General features: G+C 49.8%; 1 protein-coding gene across 2 annotated transcripts in view; it reads right to left on the bottom strand.

Moving 5' to 3' along the window:
- Positions 1–4: 4 nt before the first annotated feature.
- The window catches only part of LOC131211341 (protein roadkill), a 21415-nt gene continuing 1916 nt past the window's right edge, over positions 5–19503 (bottom strand). The window contains exons 2-8 of one of the 2 annotated variants that reach the window (XM_058204767.1): positions 16553–16878; positions 16255–16408; positions 1956–2077; positions 974–1253; positions 718–895; positions 303–624; positions 5–164 (exon numbers count right to left, since the gene is read on the bottom strand). In XM_058204767.1, the coding sequence (XP_058060750.1) occupies positions 17–164; positions 303–624; positions 718–895; positions 974–1253; positions 1956–2077; positions 16255–16408; positions 16553–16596 (1248 nt within the window). In that variant the 5' untranslated portion in view covers positions 16597–16878 and the 3' untranslated portion in view covers positions 5–16. The remainder of the gene's footprint in view (positions 165–302; positions 625–717; positions 896–973; positions 1254–1955; positions 2078–16254; positions 16409–16552; positions 16879–19503) is intronic. The other variant, XM_058204768.1, reaches the window with a different exon arrangement.

Here is a 19503-nt window from a genome sequence, read left to right as displayed (position 1 = left end):
ATGTCAACATTTTATTTCAGCTCATTTTCACCCGTTTGCGCGGTGGACCAATCGGTGGTATCTGCTGGGTCGCCAGTGCGCGGTAGGCTTCGTTCAGCAGGTGCGGATGCGTCGTCACCATGTTCTTCCAGCCAACCGTTTCCACCACGTCGGTCGCATGACTGCTGAGAGAGCGCGGGAATCGAAATGAAAAAGAGGAAAGCACAGAAAAAAGACACATAAATACACGAAAAATACATCGGGGAAGTTTGGCCACCGTAGAGTGGCAGTTACGACGGTTGTAGAGACGAAATGCAACTTACGTGTTGATGAAGTCTATCGTTTGCGCCTTCAACTGGTCGGCGCTGTGGAGATCGGCCAGAATCAGCGTGTCGGCCGCGGTCTCGACCGACAGATTAACACAGAGCGCTTCCTCGCACATCACCTTCAGCTTGTCCAGCGCGTACTTATCGGCCGCCGCCAGCAAATCGTCCGCCATCTTGTCCAGGTTGGGCGCCTTCCCGGTGTAGATAAACCGTAGCATCTCTTTTAATACTTCGTGGTCCACGTCGGTGATGGCGACCCGGTTCTGCTTTCGCTCCTCCATCTCGTGCTCGAACATTGCGGCAAACACGGGGCTACGTGCTGCGTGGGTTAGAGAGAGAGAGAGAGGAGAGTGCGCATTAAACGGCAACGTCTACTAAAGCCTTCGCGGTGGTCCTCGTGACAGTTGCGTACCGGCTAGGATTGCTTTGTGCACCTGGAACTCCCGTCCGCCGACCGCCAGGGTGACGTCGCTAAACTTTTCGTTGTCGAACAGTGTCCCCAGATCCTCGGACAGCTTGCATTCTGGCACTTTGAATTGGATGATGTTGCTCTGGCCGGAAATGTTCACACTGTCGGCCACCACGCTGACCTACGAAGGGGGCAAACGCGAGTTGGATCCAGATGTTAGTAAACGTAATAAAAGTACGGAGAACGCTCCCGGAATTACCTCGCAGAATATCGTTAGCTTGTCCTCCGGTAGCAACCCGTTCGCTTCGTCGAGCAGGAAATCCCGGCGGATGAACTTCTTGAAGCCCCAGTCCTTGCCCTGCACGAACCGGTACGCTCGCTGCGATTCCATCGCCTTCGTTTCCTCCCGTTTGGCATTTAGGATCGAGAATTTGAACTTTGCCCGCACTTCCGATTTATTGCAGGACACCAGCAACAGGTAGAGGGAGAGATAGTCTTTGCTTTCTTCGTCGAGACCTTTCGGATTGACGCGCAAGCACCTGTGTGTGAGCGAAAAAGGATGTGAGCGTTAATGGATCGAGTACTGGAGATTGCTAAAGGTGCGTTAATTTATTCCGTGTGTCTATCATTCCCACCCTAACCTGCCCAACTTCTTGTCGGGATCACCAGAGCACCACAAATTTTTTCGAAGTTTTCGTACGCATCAAATAGGGGTCGAGAAAAAATGGGACCTTTCTGCCGGTTTCAGGATGTTTTTAACCAAAGGGAATCCGAGGGTAAGAGATACACGGACAACGCACGAACGCGAGCCACGCACCACAACACACTCTGGTAGCACTTTCTACACAGAAACGGGCGTAAAAATGCACTTTCTACGCGGATGTAAACTCTTTCCAGCCAATTGCAACATATTCCCTGCGTGGCGGCATAGCGGTGAATTGTTGTTGATCCGGCCCCACACGCCAGGTGAAAGGATCGATTCCACATCGTTCCACCGAGAGAGGTCACCCCAGCGCGGTGGTGTTCAAAAAAAAACACGGCAACATATTTTTATCTTTTGCCCCCGGTGCGTCTTGCGGTGCACACACATCATCGATACGATATTTTCTTGCTGCTTCCTTGATCGCCACTTTGCAGGAAGCAATAGACCAACGATGACGTGGGTCACAGAGAGCACGCAAGACACGGCACGCAGTATGAAGAAAAAAAAACTAAGGAAGAGAAAGAAATGTCCAGCTTACCATTTTAGTTTGTCATTAGCACCCGCAGAGAATGTGGAAGATTTCAACACTTCGCCCATCTCTTCCCGGCAGAAGCTGAAATTGTTGATCGTCCACATGTAGCTGAATTTGACCACTTTGACCTGTGGAGAGAAATAGAGAGAAGGCGTTGTTGGTCAAAACAATGTCACTGTCACTTTCGGGGAAGCATTTTCCGTGTGTTCAAGTCACTTGATCCAATGCACGCATTTCCCTAGCAAATATTCTTTTTCTTAACATACACAGTAGTGAGTAAGGAATGTAAGTAATGGGATTTAAAACTAAAAAATTCTGGAATGTCGTCATGAAATCCTTTCCTTTCCTTCCTTTCTCTGGTCAACTTGAGCTTAGAAAATAGGAAACTGTCACAAGGTGATAGATCAACCGAATACGGAGAGTTTTGTTCCTTTCTGGCGTTTTTAATTATGTCTTTCGAATGTGTTACACGAGCGCGTCCTTTTGGCCGTCTGGCCGTTAATGCATGCTCAGAACGAAATGAGCACTCTTCAACAGCAATGATTTCATGATTTTTTTTGCCTATTCTGAAACATCACAAATCATTTTTCTCATCACCATAAATTTGTCTTAGGTCCCATTATAGCTTTCAGTACATATTTTACCCTGCATAAATATTTAATATTGGCTCTTTGTACCTTTGTTTCCTTTTCTGAAAAGCGTCATAAATTTACTGACACATAAACGATCATAACTTTTTAATCTGTTATCCGATTTGCATAAAATTGAATGCGTTGTAAAGAAAAAGTGCGTACCTTCCTAACTGTGCAACATACTATTAGAAATAGCTGCATTTAGTATTTTTTAAATAAATGCCTCAGTTCGCATGGACACCTTCCGCTTACAGCATATGCGAAGATTGGCCCCCGTCCCAAAACCTCGAGCCGTCCGGCTCTTTCTCGGCGATTTCGTCTAGAAACGAATCCTTCCGAAAGCCCCGAGCGCGTCCCACGATTAACATTGCGCGACACGCAGCAACAGCACCACAACGCAATCGCCCCGTTTCCGCCTCTTTGTTGGCGCGGTGGGACTTTTACAGGGAGCATCATTACGCGCTCAGCAAAAGGCTCCCAATCTTTGGCCACTTTCGCGCGATTGTGCTCTTCCGGCTTTCCCTGGCCGCCTTGCGAAGGGACTGCTGTGCTTGAGGATCGAGGGCAGAACCGTGGAGAAGCAGCAACCACGGCGGGGGCCGTCGTAACATTTTGTTTCTCTTTTTTTTGCTCTTCGGCTCTGTTGTTTTCGGCTGTTGCCAAACTTTTGCCCGCGTTGCCCAACACCCACGATCAACCCGCCCGCGTTGCGCGGGGGAGGCGAAAGCCAGAGCGCGCGGCGCAGAGTATGTTACATGAAAAGGAAGGGAAAAACGCTTCGTATTCCATTTGTTGCCTTTTTTTTTTGTTGCTTGGATTTTCGCATTCACTTTCGTTTCTATTGCCACTTTCAAACCACCGACCGGGCCAGACGGCCAGCCGCCAGCCCACCCGGCGCCCTCATTTTATGGGTCGGGTGGGGTCGATATCTTCTTCGCTTCCTCCCTTCCTTTTCGTTCCCGTCCCGCGTCTGGATCCAGGATGAGGCGATCGGGTGGCAAGGCGCCGAAAACGCGATCGCGAACTGATCTCCGCCGCGTGGCTCCGCGTGTTAGGTAACAATATCTTTCCCCGTTGCCCCGCACCGCACTCACGGTTACACCACACCGCGCCACCTACAACCAACGGGTGGCGGGTGGCGGGTGGCGTGTGGCGGGTGGCGGGTGGCGGGTGGCGGGTGGCGGGGGGTCTCGAGTGCCAGAGAGAGAGAGAGAGCGAAAGAGTCGAAGGAAAAGGGGGGTCCGGAGCCACATTACGGCTGATGGCGGTGGTGTGCGGGGCTGCGCCAGCGGAAAGGGAAACGAAAGTAGCGGCAATGCGGAAGCGGCGCTAGTAGCATGTATCGGGTGTGCTCGGGTGGGCAACCGAAAAAGGCAAAAAGAGAATGCAAAGGCAGAAACCGTGAACGCGTGTGGCGTCTCTCCGGCGAAAGGAGACGGAAACGTTGCCCAATTGCCAGCCCCCGGGGCCACCTTTCGCGCACTGCCCCCCGCTGGGATCACAGAGAGTTGGCGGCGCCAAAAGGGCCGCGTAACTCCTCTTCCGATTACGGCTCCCGGCGATCGTCCCCACCGCTATCGACGCGGAAGAAAGTGATCCTCGCCGCGTTGCGGAAGCGGCCAGACGCTGCGCTCCCACCCCCCGGCCCTCGCCGGTTGCTGTGCGCCCGATTATGTAAAAAAGAGAGTGGCCAATGCGCGGGGTGGAAGAGCTGGGGCCCCCGCGTAGGGGAGGCAAGGAAAGCATAAAAACCGAATGTTAAGCAAAAGGCGATTTCTCTACGCAACGCCGAGCCGAACCGAGGCCTCCCGCCGCCGCCGCCGCAATGCGCCCACGGTAGCCACCCTCCTGCCCCTCTGTAGGGTCTCTCTAGGAGGAGGGGTGGTGGTGGTGCGTACGTAACCACGTTGTGAGAGGCGCGCACAGTGAGAGTGAAGAAAAGTGAAAATCGGCATGGAACCGCGTAAGAGGGAACCCGGGAGGGTGTGATGGATCGGGGGTCTTAGAGGGGTGGGGTGAGGTGAGGTGGCCTTTCCTTTCGATAGCTGGTCGTAACCAGATAGAGGTTGTAGTAGTTCAGCTTCATTTTGAAGACACATTTTCTCTCCTCGAGGTCATCGTCGGTTTCGGCGGGTCCCGCCGTCGCCGCCGCACCGTCGCTGCTGGCCGCCCCGTCTTCCGCTACGGTGCTGCCGCTGCCGCTGGTGGTGGTGGTGGTGGTGGTGGTGATGATGTTCGATGGCCTCGCACTGGAGCTGCTGGTGGTGGTGCTGGACGGCAAGTTTGTTACGGTGGCAGCATTCGGCGCCGTCGGCTCCTGGCGATCCGTCGCTAAGGACGACGATGACGCAACGAGTGCTGCTTCCGGTCTGCTGCTGCTGCTGCTGCCATCATCGCTGGCCCGCCTCCGGGAGATTGTCGTGGTCGCCATGTAGGTCGCGGACAGTATCCGGCGCCGGGTGTTGGCGGTGGGTGGAACGATGAACGCCGTGGCCACCCCCCCGGAGGAAGTGCCCGTGGCCGGACCGGTCGCAATGGCGATCGTTCTCGTCGTCGTCGTCGTGTTGGCCGCGGTTTGCAAACTTTTCGCTTCCATTTTTTACCACCGACACCGGGATTCGGGGAACTTCACATACACTGGGTGGCCGCGCACCCACCCTCTTCTTCCTTGCCCCTCTCGATTGGCTGTGCCTTCACTGAAGGGTGGACTGAAGGGTCACTTTACGCATTTGATTCAATTGCAACTCGTTTCCGGCTCCTAGAGAGCGGCCAAAGCGGGCACGGACAGATCACAGATCACGGATTGAGAAAACACACACTCGGACACGGTGAGGAAAATGCAACAAGCAGCCCCCTCCGGGAGGTACAAGGAACACTGGCGCACGATAATTTCGACGAATTCGCACAGGACACACCAGGAGGGCCGGATCGAAACATAAACGGAACGGTATCAGCAACACAGCCCAGTCACGCGCGTCTCGAGAGCGTCACGCGCCGTAGATGCGCACCATTCCGCGTTACTTCACTCACTACGCGCGCCCCGGACGAGAAGTGCAAAGAAAGCCGCCCATGCGTCGTCGTCGTCGTCTTCGGGAGCCTCGCCAGTCCACGCTGTGGCCGTTCGGATCCGTTCGGTCCCGTGAGAGACAGAGCGAGAGAGAGGAACTGAGAGCGACAGAAGAGAGCCACAGTGGCACAATACATACTATTGCTTCTGCTCTGTTACCGCACTCGGTGGACAGCCCGCCACCGCCGCCCATGCCGCCACCGCCACCGGCGTCTACCGGAGAACTTTCACTGGAGAGCCAGAGGCGACCGACCAACCGCCGGGCGATGGAAGGGAGCGTTCCGGAGCGCCGCGCAAGAGCGAGACCGAAACCGAACGCGACCCAACTGGACCGGGGTGTTTGCGAGACGTTACTTTCACGCGCCGTGGCCATCATCCCCGCCGCGCACCACCCGAGATGCTGCCATTTTTTGGACCACAAGCCACCCGCCGCTTTTGCGCAAAGCAAAATTGCGCAGTCGGCGCGCCAGGGCCAGAAGCAGCAGCTTCCTTGTTGTTCTGCGCGATCCGACGTGGTTTGCCAAAAATGTCACGGTGAAAGAGGGGTGGTGGTGGCTCCTCTCCTGGAGGTCCTCTCGGTCAGAAGCACAGCGGAGGAGCAAAAAAGAAACTCGTGCGACAGACACGATGCGCGACGCGAAAAAGGTCAAAAAGAGAAGGGATGCCGCCGCCACCGTCGCAGCCGTCGCCGCCCCTGGGAGTCCCGGGACTGGGCCACTCTCGTTCGTTGGCCATCTCTTTCCCGGTAGCCCGACCTGGCCCGGCCCAGGCCAAAGAAAGTCGATAGCAAAACAAAGAAAGCGAGAAAGAAAGAGCGACAGAAGAGAGTGTCCCTCCCTCCCCACGGGGGCGCACCGCCACCGCCTCGGCCGACCGACGGACCGGGCAGCATTATGTAAGCGGTGAAACGGAGAAAAGGTTAAAAACGAGTTTCCGCAGGAAATAAATGGTGATCGCACGGCGCGGCCACAGAGAGCATCTCCTTCTTCTCCGAGGGAGGGGGTGGTGGTTCCGTGCCCGTTTGCGGAATCGAGGTTTCGACAAACCAAAAAAAAATGCCATTTTAAAGCCCTCTGTACTTCTTCGACTGTGTGATGTTCGGGAGAAAGGATCAAAGTACGAAAAGTTGGCGAATTTGTTTTCTGAAAATTAAAACTTTGGTGGCTTTAGTGCCCTCTTGAAAGAGCATCGTTTCATCTACATCTGTTGCTTTCGGTAACAATGTGGTTTAATGATTTTAGCCATCTGATCTTACGACTGATCAGGACTTGACAATAATAACTGATCAGGACTTGACAGGACATTTGCAAGCATTTCGTCATCCCTAGGATTTGATGCGATTTGAGACTTGTGGTGTTGAGTGTTAGATTCTAGACTTACTTTTGAGGATCATTAGCCGGAGATAGTGTCCAGCAGACCACTTAGAATGTTTGGCAACGTATTTCTCAAAGGAGTGCACGTTGCTGTGCTTTAGTCCCGCCAATTCTTGAATATGTTTCGTATGCTATCCACAGTCTCTATGTTGGAGTACCTTGCTACAATAATGTTGGGTGCCTAATATCCCGACCCTTTTCAGCGTTCAAGCTCTCAACTGCTTCAATTGATGCCCTTCTTCTTACTAGCCAATGTTGACTCTTGTCCACACCTGAGCGGGTTATAAGAAGGCATCTGATGGGTGAGTTAAATGTCTGCTCTAGTCAATCTTTCATTACCTTAGCTCTACGAGCTGTGTCTTATTGTAAACTCTTTGGATCTACTTCAAATTTTATTGTCTTGTTATACCGTCCACTGATTTAATTTGAAACTAAACAAACAATTAAGTGATCAAAGGTCATTAAAATGTTGTTCTAAATTTCGTTTCTAATTTCAGACATTAATATTGGGATTGTCTATGAGCGAGTGCCGAATTGTAATAAGTTGATCTTCATGAACTGGTCAAGAGTGGCATACGCCACTACTTGTTGGTCCGTTACTGAAAACAACGTCGTGCCGAATTGTTTAACCATTTCAAGTAAAATGGCGTTCATCAGAGCAGATCACTAGAAGAATCAAAGGTGCGAAAACAAAATTACAGTTCGGAGTTCAGCACTTACAATCAACAAATTTTGGGAATTCTTAACCAGTTCTTCAAAAACTGCAAATTGGCCCGGGCAATGGGCTCGTTACGTCACGCGGATACCAGATCGAGTGGGTGACTTGAACCACAGAGACGCAGTACGGGTTGGTACCTTCGATCTGCAGAGCCGTTTGTGAAATTTTCATGACATGCCGGAAGCACCGGTAAGCACTTTCGCCAGCCTGAAAAGAAGGGTCAGTTGGCGGGCGCGCGCGTGCGACACTCCCGACCGGGAGAACGGGGACTCGCCGGGCTGGCGCGCGCTGCTCCTCAGAGCGGACACGGAAAAGCCGCGCGCGCCATCGACGCACAACAAACCGGCCCGGACTGCGCCCGGCCAACAGTCGAAACCGAAAGTGAAAACGAAAGTGAACGGTCCGTCGCCGCCGCGTCCGCCGTGTGATGATGGGGTGTGATGGTGGCGTTTGCTCCTCACTTTCGCTCTCGATTGACTCCATTTTCCTCCGACCGGCGACGAGCGCGAGACGGGCGCCATTTTTTTGTGTTTTGTGCTGTGAGGTAAAAATGGAGGCGAGCAGCGTGGGACCAGCAACCGGAACACATCGTTTGAGGGAAATTGTAGCCGTGGAAAGTACAACCCACCCAACCCACCCAACCCTGGCGCGAAGCGGAGACCCATGCCGCCCCCTCTGTTTGCCTCTCTTTCGGAACCCCGCCGGCGAGAGTGGCCCATGATTATTTTTGATTATTTCAGATTTAAATAAACACAGCGAAAACCCTTGGTCGCTGTGCTAGGACTAGGGCGCGACGACGACGACGCGGCGGCGGCGGTACGATGGTATCAGCACCGCAAGAGGATCAGAAAGTGAGAGTACCAGCAGCAACAACCACACGGGCCGGACCAACAATGCGCCATGAGCGGTTGTGGGTGGTGATCAACCGTGATTGAATCTCGAAAGAAAGAAAAAAAAAAACGTGTAGCGAAAGCACAATATCAGGAAGTGAAATGTTGTTATGCACACATACGGCGGCATTTGGGCGTTTGGAAGCATTTTACGAAACTATTACATCTATCGTGAAAATGATGCGCCCCCAGCAACATCGTTCGTTGCCAGCTGACAATTAAGATTTAAAAGAACTTTATCCAATCGCAAATGCTGAAGCGCATCGTGCGGATGGTTCTTACCGAAGCAAGTGATCAAGAATGGAACACAGCGAAACTGAGTGACAATGTTTTACATTGTTGTAATATGAAAAGGTCTCGAGGAATGGTTTGCAACTATCCTAAATCCTCGCTTGTTACGGGATTGTGCTTTCTCTGTTTCAACTATAGATATAAGCTTTACCAGCATTTAGACCTTATCTTCCAAAAGACGAGTAATGTTAACACGAGCAAAGGAATTTTGAATATTTTCCAGTGACTTGCATATACGATTGGCTTTTGCATTGGTGTCCGTTGATCATCTATGTCTAATGGATCCAATAGCAGTGGTTTCTTGTAAACTTCTCCAATTTTGTCTATAACGACTTCCAGTTCTCGTTCTCTGCAGCTCTCAGGAAAATCAGCTTTGCAGGGGTTAAAAATCCTGACATAGAACCTTTTCCTCAATGGCATTTATTTGACACTAATAAGAGAATTAAAACCAAAACTAGAGTTATTTTGGAAGGGAAAGATCAGACTTTGCGAGTCCATAAAATACTTGAATGCTACTTAAAATGCTTATCTATAAGATAAATTTATATTTTGTAATATTTTAACTTCAAACCATAGAAATAATATGTGTAATATAACAATTTGATCGCAATATGTCTGCTCTTTCTATTTCCAATGAAAGCGGCGAGAGAAACGCACACCATACTTTGGTAGGGTTTCCTCTTTTCCGGACCCAGGAGAGAGAGATAGTTGAGCAACGTAGGGCGACTTCTGTGCACGGCGTCATGTTGGCTTATGTTACATTTATCCGAGGGAGAAGGAATCCAGTTTTTATTGTTTAGACAAAAAACCTAACTCCCTACATCGAGGGTTATTAGTTCCAGGAGGCCTTCGTTGGAGGGTGCGAAGGGAGGGTACAAAAAACGATAAGTAATGCTAACTTTTTAAAACTGGAAAAAATGAATATCGCTATAGGTTGCCATTGCTCGACCCCCTTGAGAGACCGTATATTGTATACTTCCGTTTCTTATTTCCGATTTTTTTGGTTTCCCAAACTAAACTAAACAACTCTTTGGTTGTGCTTTTGTAATTGATGCTTGCCTATCTTGTTCAGCATTGCTTGCCGATAGATAAATCATATCAACATAAACGATGTATTTATTGTACGCACGAACAAAGGCGATTTATGAGACACAAAATTCCATAACACGTGGAATAAAAGCAGACCGGCGAAAGGCGAAGACTGGGCACCGACGAAGGCTTGAGGAGCAGTCTCGGCGAAGCCACAATCACAACGACCAAGAAGCTCGTCTGGTCGGGTCGATGCCCTCCTCCCGCGGTGTTTAGTATTCTGGTCGTGCACACAAAGCTCGACTACGTACCTCAGAAGCACCCTCTACATTGCCCAGCAACAACCGAAGACGCATGTTCGTTCTTGGGCGTGATTAGATCCGCTCGGGCAACTGGAAAAGGCTCGCGTGGCGCGCGCACCTTCTTCGCAGCTTTCTTATGCTTGCGCGACGCACTCCGCTGACACTCGCGCCGGGCACGAAAGTCAGTAGTAACGGGCAGCCCTGGAAATGATTTCGATGAAATGGCCAACTAGCTAACGCAAGTCGGAAATTGTTGGTTCCTTCGTCCATCTTTCTTCACTACGCACTGGGCGAAGGCAGCGAAACGAATCCATAGATCGACGACCTCTTCCTCTTTCGCGTACGTCCACAACGGCACACGGGAAGATGAGAAAAATGGTTTCCACTATTACGGTGACTGTCTGTTTGCCCTGCAACGGTCTTTCGCAAAACAGGAAAATGCAAAAAGCAGAAACATAATTTCCTTGCTTTTCACGGTCAGCGATGGGAGAGTCTGGTGTGAAAAGTTCATTAACCATCCGCGCGGTCCATTTACGAGCCAGCAGTTAGGCAGGGGGTGGGTACCGGCTATCTATGATCTATTTGAAGATTCTTCGCTCTTCGGAACACTTCATGGATTGCCACAGCCAGAAGGAGAAGCCGATCCAGCAGAAGGTGTTGTGTGTGGCTAAAGTGCTGATGAGTAATTTATGTTCGCATCGAGAAACGAGACGGTCGAAAAAGGTCCGTTAATGCCTAAAAGAATGAAGGCGCAACTGGCTGACGTCACCACGCAAATATTAAATCTGAACTGAACATAGCGAGAAAATGATAAAAAGTAAAATATAAATGAAAAAAAACCTTTATAATTGCGTTTAAACTATTTTTTTCCATAAATCAAACATTTTTCACTGCAAAACTAATGTGACCTAATGTCGTTGAAAAAGGAAGTAAAAACAGGATTCAACCCCGAATTGTGGCGTTTAAAGCCACATTAAGCCAGAGTTTCGATCCAGTCAAATACCTGATTACTTTTAGCAACACTCGCAGGTCTTGCGTTCGAATTGCGACTTGGGTTGACTTGGGCTTGTGGTCTGTGTCAAAATTGTGTGTGGTTGTGTCAAATCTACGTGGAACTGTTGTGATGGCTATGCAAACTGTGATACTCCAAAGAAATATGTCTAGATAGTCGCGAGAACCTGCATACCTGTTTTGCCCATTTGTTTCTGTTGTCATCTGCAGGTCTCGCTCTGCCGTCAAGTACGCGGATTAACCTTGAACTCAGCACTCGGATCAGTTCAGAAGCATCATCTTCTTGTCTGTGTGTCTGATGGGTGTTGCATGCTCCCCGCTCGGATCGCATATCAGCCGCCGAGGAGTAGTTTGCGAACGGAAAACGTAAACACTCCTCAGCTTACATCACACAAACATACACATCTGCAATGTAAATATGAACGCATGGGTCTAATGTGAAACACACATGCGTCAATCGTCAACCGCATGTTATGATGCAATAGACGATGATTGGCTCCGCAATAGCGTTGCAATTGAAGAAAAATATTTTCGGTTTTACGGTAGAATGCAGAATTAAAAACACTGAAGAACCGTTAGGGCTTAGTTCCCTGGCCATAACGAATGTTGCACACCACCACCATGGCGCATGGAATGGAGAACCGCAGTGGGCGGTTAACTCCAGCGAATGGACAGAGACGACGAAATATCACGTTCAAGGAGAAACATATTGAAAGAGTTTAAAGGAATTGAAAGAGAAACAGGAAAAAGCAAGAAGGTTGCTGACCACCCCAAAAATGTGGGACCATTTCGATAGAAAAAAATATATAAATTCATTTCGAAGCATTCGGAGAGAAGTGTTCGGACAAAGTAGTTGTTGGTGGCTTCACACCGAAAAGAAAACGGGATTCAAAAGGATGAAGACGACGACGAATGTTCGATGATGTTGCTGAACAAGCACTGTGTCCCTTCTTTCGCCCGTCGGTTACTGTAATTATTGGATTATTGTACTAAATTATTTCACAATGGAAGAGAAGTCCTAAAGCAAGCAATAAGGCGCGTTGATTCTGCGTGCCACAAAATTGAATAATTTTTTGATGTTTTTAAAGGACTATGAAAATATGGTATGGCTGGAATGGAGAATGGAGCCCAAAGCAGAGAGCTTTCAAACATTACCAGAACAGATGTCTTCATTTTGACGCGCTTTCTTTTGCTCTCCACGTGACGTGCAAAAAGTAGGATACTGCTATTTCAGTTAATTACTCTAATCTGACCCAAAGATCGACATAAAAAAGGACTATCGGCAACCCAATCAGATAAATTTTCTGTAGACTACAAATAAACACAATTCGGCACCATGTTTTTACAGATCTTACGACGGCACTACCTGTTTGCTGACCACATTAACATAAAGTACGAACATATGTTGAACAGCAATTGACTCAGCATTAGGTGGGATATTATAGCACGCCAGCCTTGCCGATAGCCGCACACGAACGTACACATCCACAATGCATCAAACGTGTCGCGTTCCGACGGAATCCCACCACGCTTTCTCCCTAGCGCTCTCTCGTTCTCTCGTAGCCCGTAGCCCCAATTGTAATCGTTCTCTAATTTTCGAAACCCACCCACTGCTGGGTGAATAAACTGGCACAAAACGCTTGACCGCCCAGCGCCGCCGCGGGAGAGAGTCTCTGAAGCAGAACCTGGACTTGGGGCTGCCTGCCGTGGGGATGTTGCTCAAACAAGTTGCTTCTAGCACCATCGAGGGGTGGGCCCACCTGCAGCACCGTGTTCCTCTTCCTGTTTTCCCCCCGAAGCGAAGAAGGAGCGGCCATGACGCGTCGCCACCGCCACTGCCGCCACTGGCACAGTAGTTCAAAAACCTCTCGGCCTTGAAAAGTGACGTCGATCCCCATCTCGCGTGTACTTATCTCTCTCGCTCCTTCTCTCGCTCGCTCTCTCGTGCGCGTTCCTTGTTCGGGTTGAGTTTGACTCTGCGAGCGTGCTTCCTACAGAGTTCAGAACCCCCCTTACAACCCTCTCGCGACCACCAAAAAGACCATCGTACCCCACAAAGTCACACTTTCCTGCTTGCTCCTCTCTTCCATTTGCTACCTTTCTGGGTCCCATTCTCAGCACCGGGTTCGCACCCGAGCAAGGATCCTGCGTGTAGTGCACACACATGTGCACAAAACCGTGGACACTTCTTTCCGCCCAGCGATAAGTTTTTCGGTGAAGTTTTGGACGATGTTATGAAACTTTTGTCAAAGTGCGCGGAAACAAGGCGGGGCGCTCTGTTCCTTGGCGAGGCCGATGATCGACGGTGGACGACCCCGACCGACCAGAGGGAGAGAGCATGCAACATGGGATGATGCCGATTACGATGCCCCAACTCACACACGGGAGGCGTTAGTTTCATATTCTCCAATGCCGTGGTGGTGTGCGTCGTTTGGTCGGTGCGCGAAGCTGCTGATCGCTGATCATCGCACGGAGGTCACCCACGGAGAGAAAAAAGAATGCACAAAATCTGGGTGGAAGAAAATTTGCTAAGTGGCAACAACCCGTGGCCGTGGCCCGACTCGGCTATGGTGGTTATCGCGAAAATATCCCGAAGAAACCATACCACATTTTTGGAACTCGTCATTCGGATCGGAGCAGGAAGATGTTTACTCGCGAGACGGTTCCACTTGTCGGCTCGTTGTCTTATTCTTCGGCCCATCTTTCATTCTCTCGCCTTCTCTCGTTTTCCCCGTGAACAGAGATAAATGGGGATTCGCCCCGTCTGGGTTGTTGAACTGTTTGCGCACATCATCACCGCCATCATCATCGTTTTGGGAAATCAAGAAGCATTGGAACAGGGCTAAGGTGTCATAATAACTATTACTTTGCCGCCACATAGTCACATTTAAAAGAAAAATCAACAGATTCTACAAGTTCGGTGCAGAAGGAGTTTTGTTCATTTTAATTGCTGGAACGGGCAGAGACACGAACCCAAGGGGTTCAAAATCTTTAGTCTTACGAAACCGAAATGAAAGATTCTTAGCCAACTTGAGAGTAGAGAGACACAGCATCGTCTATCCACATCCACATTCTCCTTAGTTAATTTTTCTTTTGCTTCCCGTCACAGCGGCAGCCACCAGCAGTTAGTGTGTAGTTCAACGAATTACCTTGAATATGGAAGGCACTTCACACAGCGGCAGCGAAAGAGGGAAGCATCACCATCATCAATGCACATACCTCACCTCAGTATCGTTTGCCGTACATTTGTAGTCGGCTGGGCCACCAGCAACCGGCCACCGATTCGAAGGGGGATATGTTGGACTGTGAGGTAAATGTCTTCACACACCAACACACAGGTGTAGCTCACCAGAACGAGCAGCACTCCCTCCCGGTAAAGGGATCCCGGCTACGTTGCTCGTTGAGAATGTGAAGAAAGAAGACTCCACCCTAGGAACAGGGCAACATGGTTACGGAGCATAACCGTCCCGTCGGGCGCGGATAGTGGCATGGGCATCGACCGAGACATTCTTAACGAACAACGAACCCAAAGAACCCCGTATCCGGCGCGAGTCTGAGGGCACCCAACGAACACGTACTTTATAGGGGAATACCAATTTACGGACGACGACGATACCAAGACGATCGTAGGGGGAAAAACCATCAAAAATATCTGACTAGTTCTGAAATTATGGCGTCAACGCAATGAATAATACATTAGAACTTAGGCAAACATTTCAAGACAGATCAAGATGGTTTTAAACAGCAACTCAACAATGCCGCTTTTGGAAGAAAATAAATATTATTACTTAGTACGATGGTACCGGGTACAAAATAGTTACGATCTGGCGACAGATACAAACTGTTGCTGACGCATGCTCTACTGAGGTGCCACACAGCAGGAAGACATGGTGGAAGACTCTATTTTTACTCATCCTACACCGAAAATGGTATCGCTGTCCGTCCGTCTTTCACTGTACTGGGGTTCCATGTTTCAACTACAACCAGCATACGTTCATTAGGCAACTTGCTTACCATGCCCAACTTGGACCCGAAAATCTAGCTACGAACTAGATTTACGAGTTCAGCAAGAGTAAAATACTTTACTGTTCATGCAGCAGCACAGTTGTACAATATCTGGCAACTGGCTTTTCATCTCCTCAATAAAATAATAGTGAATAATTCTCGATCAATTGAACATTTGTATCGCTGTTTTGTGATTTTCTCCCGATTTTCCTCGCGCCATGACCCCGCGCCAAATAGAGTTCTTCGTTCAGCCAGTTGGACGATCTCGGGGTTTTCATTTTTTCAACCCCGTTCCACCAAGAGCCAGAGCCATTGCCATCGCATGAAGGACTCACGGAAATAAGAGTTGAACACGGCGCGCGCACGACGGAATGAACTTGAGGGGCAGACACACAAGGAACGACCCCAGGCACGTCGTTGCAGACGGGCCGCATCGTCGGCATGCTTATGCTTAAGAAGGTGGTGCCCACGTCTCCTCGGCGTCTTGTGAGACTATCAGCCGTGAACAAGCGAACTAGTGGAGCAAAGCGTACGATAATCGTACGCCGTAGCCGGGACGAAGAGAAGGTAACACGCAACGGTTGGCCGATGATGTTGACCCCACCGTGCGCAACGGGCGACGAGAGCGTTGTCAGGGTCCTTCCGTGAGCGGCGAACTACTACTGTGAGACTTTGACATTCTCTCCCACCGTGGCGTGAAGGAACTTGCTTCCAAGAGCCTTGACGAAAAGTCTATGAACGACACTGAGCCACTCTAGGTAGGTGCCGATGAACATCGCGTTCTGTGCGCGACCGATGGCGAAAGGAAGACCCGAGACTCCGATCGTAATCCTTTCCATCATTTACCGTACACTTCGATGATGGACTTCTGAAGAAGATTAGTCGTTATCAATCGCCTTAAGTACATTAACGATTTTAAAGAGTATTTGAAAACGCATTGGATCAAACTATTTTCCTCTCGGAATACCACGTGGAACAGTGACTTACCTGAGTGTAACACCAATTTTCCGCCACCGGTGTGTTTACTTCCGGCAGCGGGGGCGAGGGCACCCTGCTGTTTGCCATGGTGCTACTGGATGAGTGCAGGTTTGATGTAACTCTAGCAGTTTGACCTGCCGGACAGTCACTAACTACCGGCAATCTGCAAGAGTGAAACAAGAAATGGGGAATACATTACTCTATGCTTCGGCATTACGAAGAGGTTCGGCGATAATGGAGCGTCACCCAAAACCACGGGTATCGCGGGTTGAATGGGGGTGAACAGTTATCAAGTGTCTTCTAGTACCTCACAGTGTAGTAGCTAAGCCAGTTCGTCTCCTCGGAAGTCATCTGACCAGCAACGCAAGCAGCAACACCACCGGAACCGGAATCGAACCCGACATGTGCGAAAATCCCTTCACTTCAAATCTCTCGCACACACATCCACACAAACCCTCCCCGTGAATTGCTGACGAGAGTGAATGTTGCTATTGATAGTTTAGTGAGATTGCACAATCCGATGTACGATTCTCGGGACAGATTTTTTACAAAACTAAATCACCAATTTCGCTGGAATGGATTCGATCCACGACGCACTTGATTTGTTGGTTGGCTTCTCACATTCCTGCCAAGCTGCACCAGAAACAATAGGAGCACAAATGTGCGTTATTAAACAATTCACTATTTCGATTTTGATTCCCTTTTCTTAATGTGATTCAGAAAATATAACAAACTTAACATACATCTTTTTCTGTTTTTGGTAAACGTCCTTGAACACATAGGTCGGCCATGAACTCATGAACAACCTTTGCCATGCGTGACAACATCCATGGCCATGCTCATAATGCCATGCATGCCTTACGGAAGTATAGGGTAGTTTTTCATGGAATTCTTATTATTCACCACAGAATGTCCTCATTTTGCTAGCTGCTCAGGAGGTCCAAGATTTTACAAACTCATTACCATAGCCTCTAACAGTCTGTGCTTCGGGAAATGACTTCTTTATGCGGCATAACAGTTGCTCCATGAGCCTGACATTGCACTCCAGGTGCACTTGGAATATGATACACAATTTTACAAGCGTTTGCAAAGGCCACACAGTTAACATATGTAGGAAGGCAGGTCTCGGGGTTGTCTCGAGCGAGAGTTAGCGGAGGACAACCCCGAGAACAACTTCGAGTATAAAAGGAGGTCGGAGCGCAGAATTTAGTCAGTCGCAAAACAGCAGTAGACCAGAGCGGTCTAACGTTAAGTGATCTCAACTACGAAAGAGGAATAAAGTTACGAAAAGGAAGAAAATTCCAGTCTATACTGTTTTCCCTTTCTTACATGGGGGCTCAACCGGGATAGTGCGAGTCCCGAGCATAGTGAACATTGTGTGCGAGAGTCTGTGGTGAGAGAGAGTGTGGTGTTGGAGTGTGAGTATTGTAGTGACTTGAGAGTGCTGAGGCACGGGCACAACAGAGGTGTCCGAGGTCACAGGCAATAAAGCACAGGAACACACACATGCTAGGAGGAGCAGCAACCAGAAGCAGCACACGTAACACGATGAAGCGTGCAACGGAAGAGCGTGCAGAGGAGAACACAGGGGAGCTGAGAGGACGCTTCACGTTCAGCGACGTAACGGAAGCATTGGAGAGTTTTGCTGCAAGTCCCGATGGCGTGAATGTCGACGCCTGGATTGCAGAGTACGAGGAGGCCATCGAACTATTTGGGTGCTCGGAGGCACAACAGTTCCTGTACGCCAGGAGGCTGCTATGCGGCACGGCTAAACTGTTCGTAGCGGCCGAAACGGGCTTGAATAGCTGGCCGAAGCTAAAAGCGGCCTTACAACGAGAATTCGGCGCGGCGGTTAAATCGGCGGACGTTCACCAAATGCTGCGTGAACGAACAAAGCGAAACGACGAGACATATTTGGACTATGTTTACACCATGCAGACAATGGCGCGGCGAGGCAATGTGGACGAAGCTTCATTGTGCGAATACATCACGAAGGGTATTCCGGACGCAGCACACAACAAAGCGTGTCTGTACGCTGCGAACACGGTAGGTGAGTTGAAAAGGGCGATTGCTGTGTACGAGAGCATCAAACGAGAAGACACCGAGCGTCACCCAACGAGAGCGGCACTAGACGAACGCCGTATAGAGCGTAGAATGGATCAGCGAAGAGAGAGCACGGTGAGACGTTGCTTCAACTGTGGAGGACCTGGCCACATCGCAAGTCGTTGCGAACAAAAGGCCATAAAATGCTTCGCATGCGGAGGAGAAGGGCATCGCTCCACGGAATGCAGAACTAAAAAACCTGAGGTGCACGCCATCACACCGTCACCAACGGTAACTGTCAAAATTGGAGATGTCTCGCTAGACACCCTGGTGGATACAGGATGTCAGCACAATTTGGTCAGCGAGGTTATGACGATCCTAGCGGAACGGGAGCTAGATGTACCTCCAGAGTTTGCTGGCGAGGTGGAAGAGCTGGAATCACCGCAGTGCGTTCCAGAAGAGAGAGTGGAAAGCCGCGAGCAGCACCAGGTCATCGACGAGGCGGAACGAGTGCAGTCTGAAGCCAAAATTGACAACTGTGAGGAGCCGCCGATCGATCATTCATCCGAACACCGCGAAGACAACGAGGACGTGGAAAGCGACGAGGGAAACGAGTCCCAGCCGAACCCAGTGTCCGTGCAGGAGAAAGATTGCACAACCGTCGAAGAGGAAGCATCGAATGGTAACCGCCCGAAGTGTGTTCAATTCGATCGAGACAAATCAACAACTGCGGCTGAAGTGATCCAACGTTTGCGGCAACAGAGTGAGCTCTTTGGGAACCCACGACGAATCATCAGTGATAAGGGATCGGCGTTCACATCCAACGATTTTAGGGAGTTTTGCAACGAGCGAAACATAGAACACGTCGAGACCACTACAGGAGTTCCTAGGGGAAATGGACAGGTAGAACGGGTCAATCAGGTAATCCTAGCCATGTTGAAAAAACTGAGTGTAGAAGATTCTACTAAGTGGTTCAAGCATGTAGCCAAGATTCAAAGCGGAATCAATTCGAGCGTACACCAAAGTATCAGTGTAACCCCATTCGAGGCCCTTTTCGGGGTAAAAATGCGACAAGAGACAGATTTTAGATTGGTAGAGTTATTAGAGGAGGTTAAGCTAGCCCAGTACGATGACCAACGCCGAGAAATTAGAGAGGAAGCTAGAAATGCCATCAAAAGGGACCAGGAACAGCAGAGGCCGTCATATAATTTGCGG

Source organism: Anopheles bellator, chromosome 2 (genome assembly GCF_943735745.2).
Source record: "Anopheles bellator chromosome 2, idAnoBellAS_SP24_06.2, whole genome shotgun sequence".
NCBI classification, from domain to species: Eukaryota; Metazoa; Arthropoda; class Insecta; order Diptera; family Culicidae; genus Anopheles; species Anopheles bellator.
This window is presented reverse-complemented; position numbering and strand designations above follow the sequence as displayed.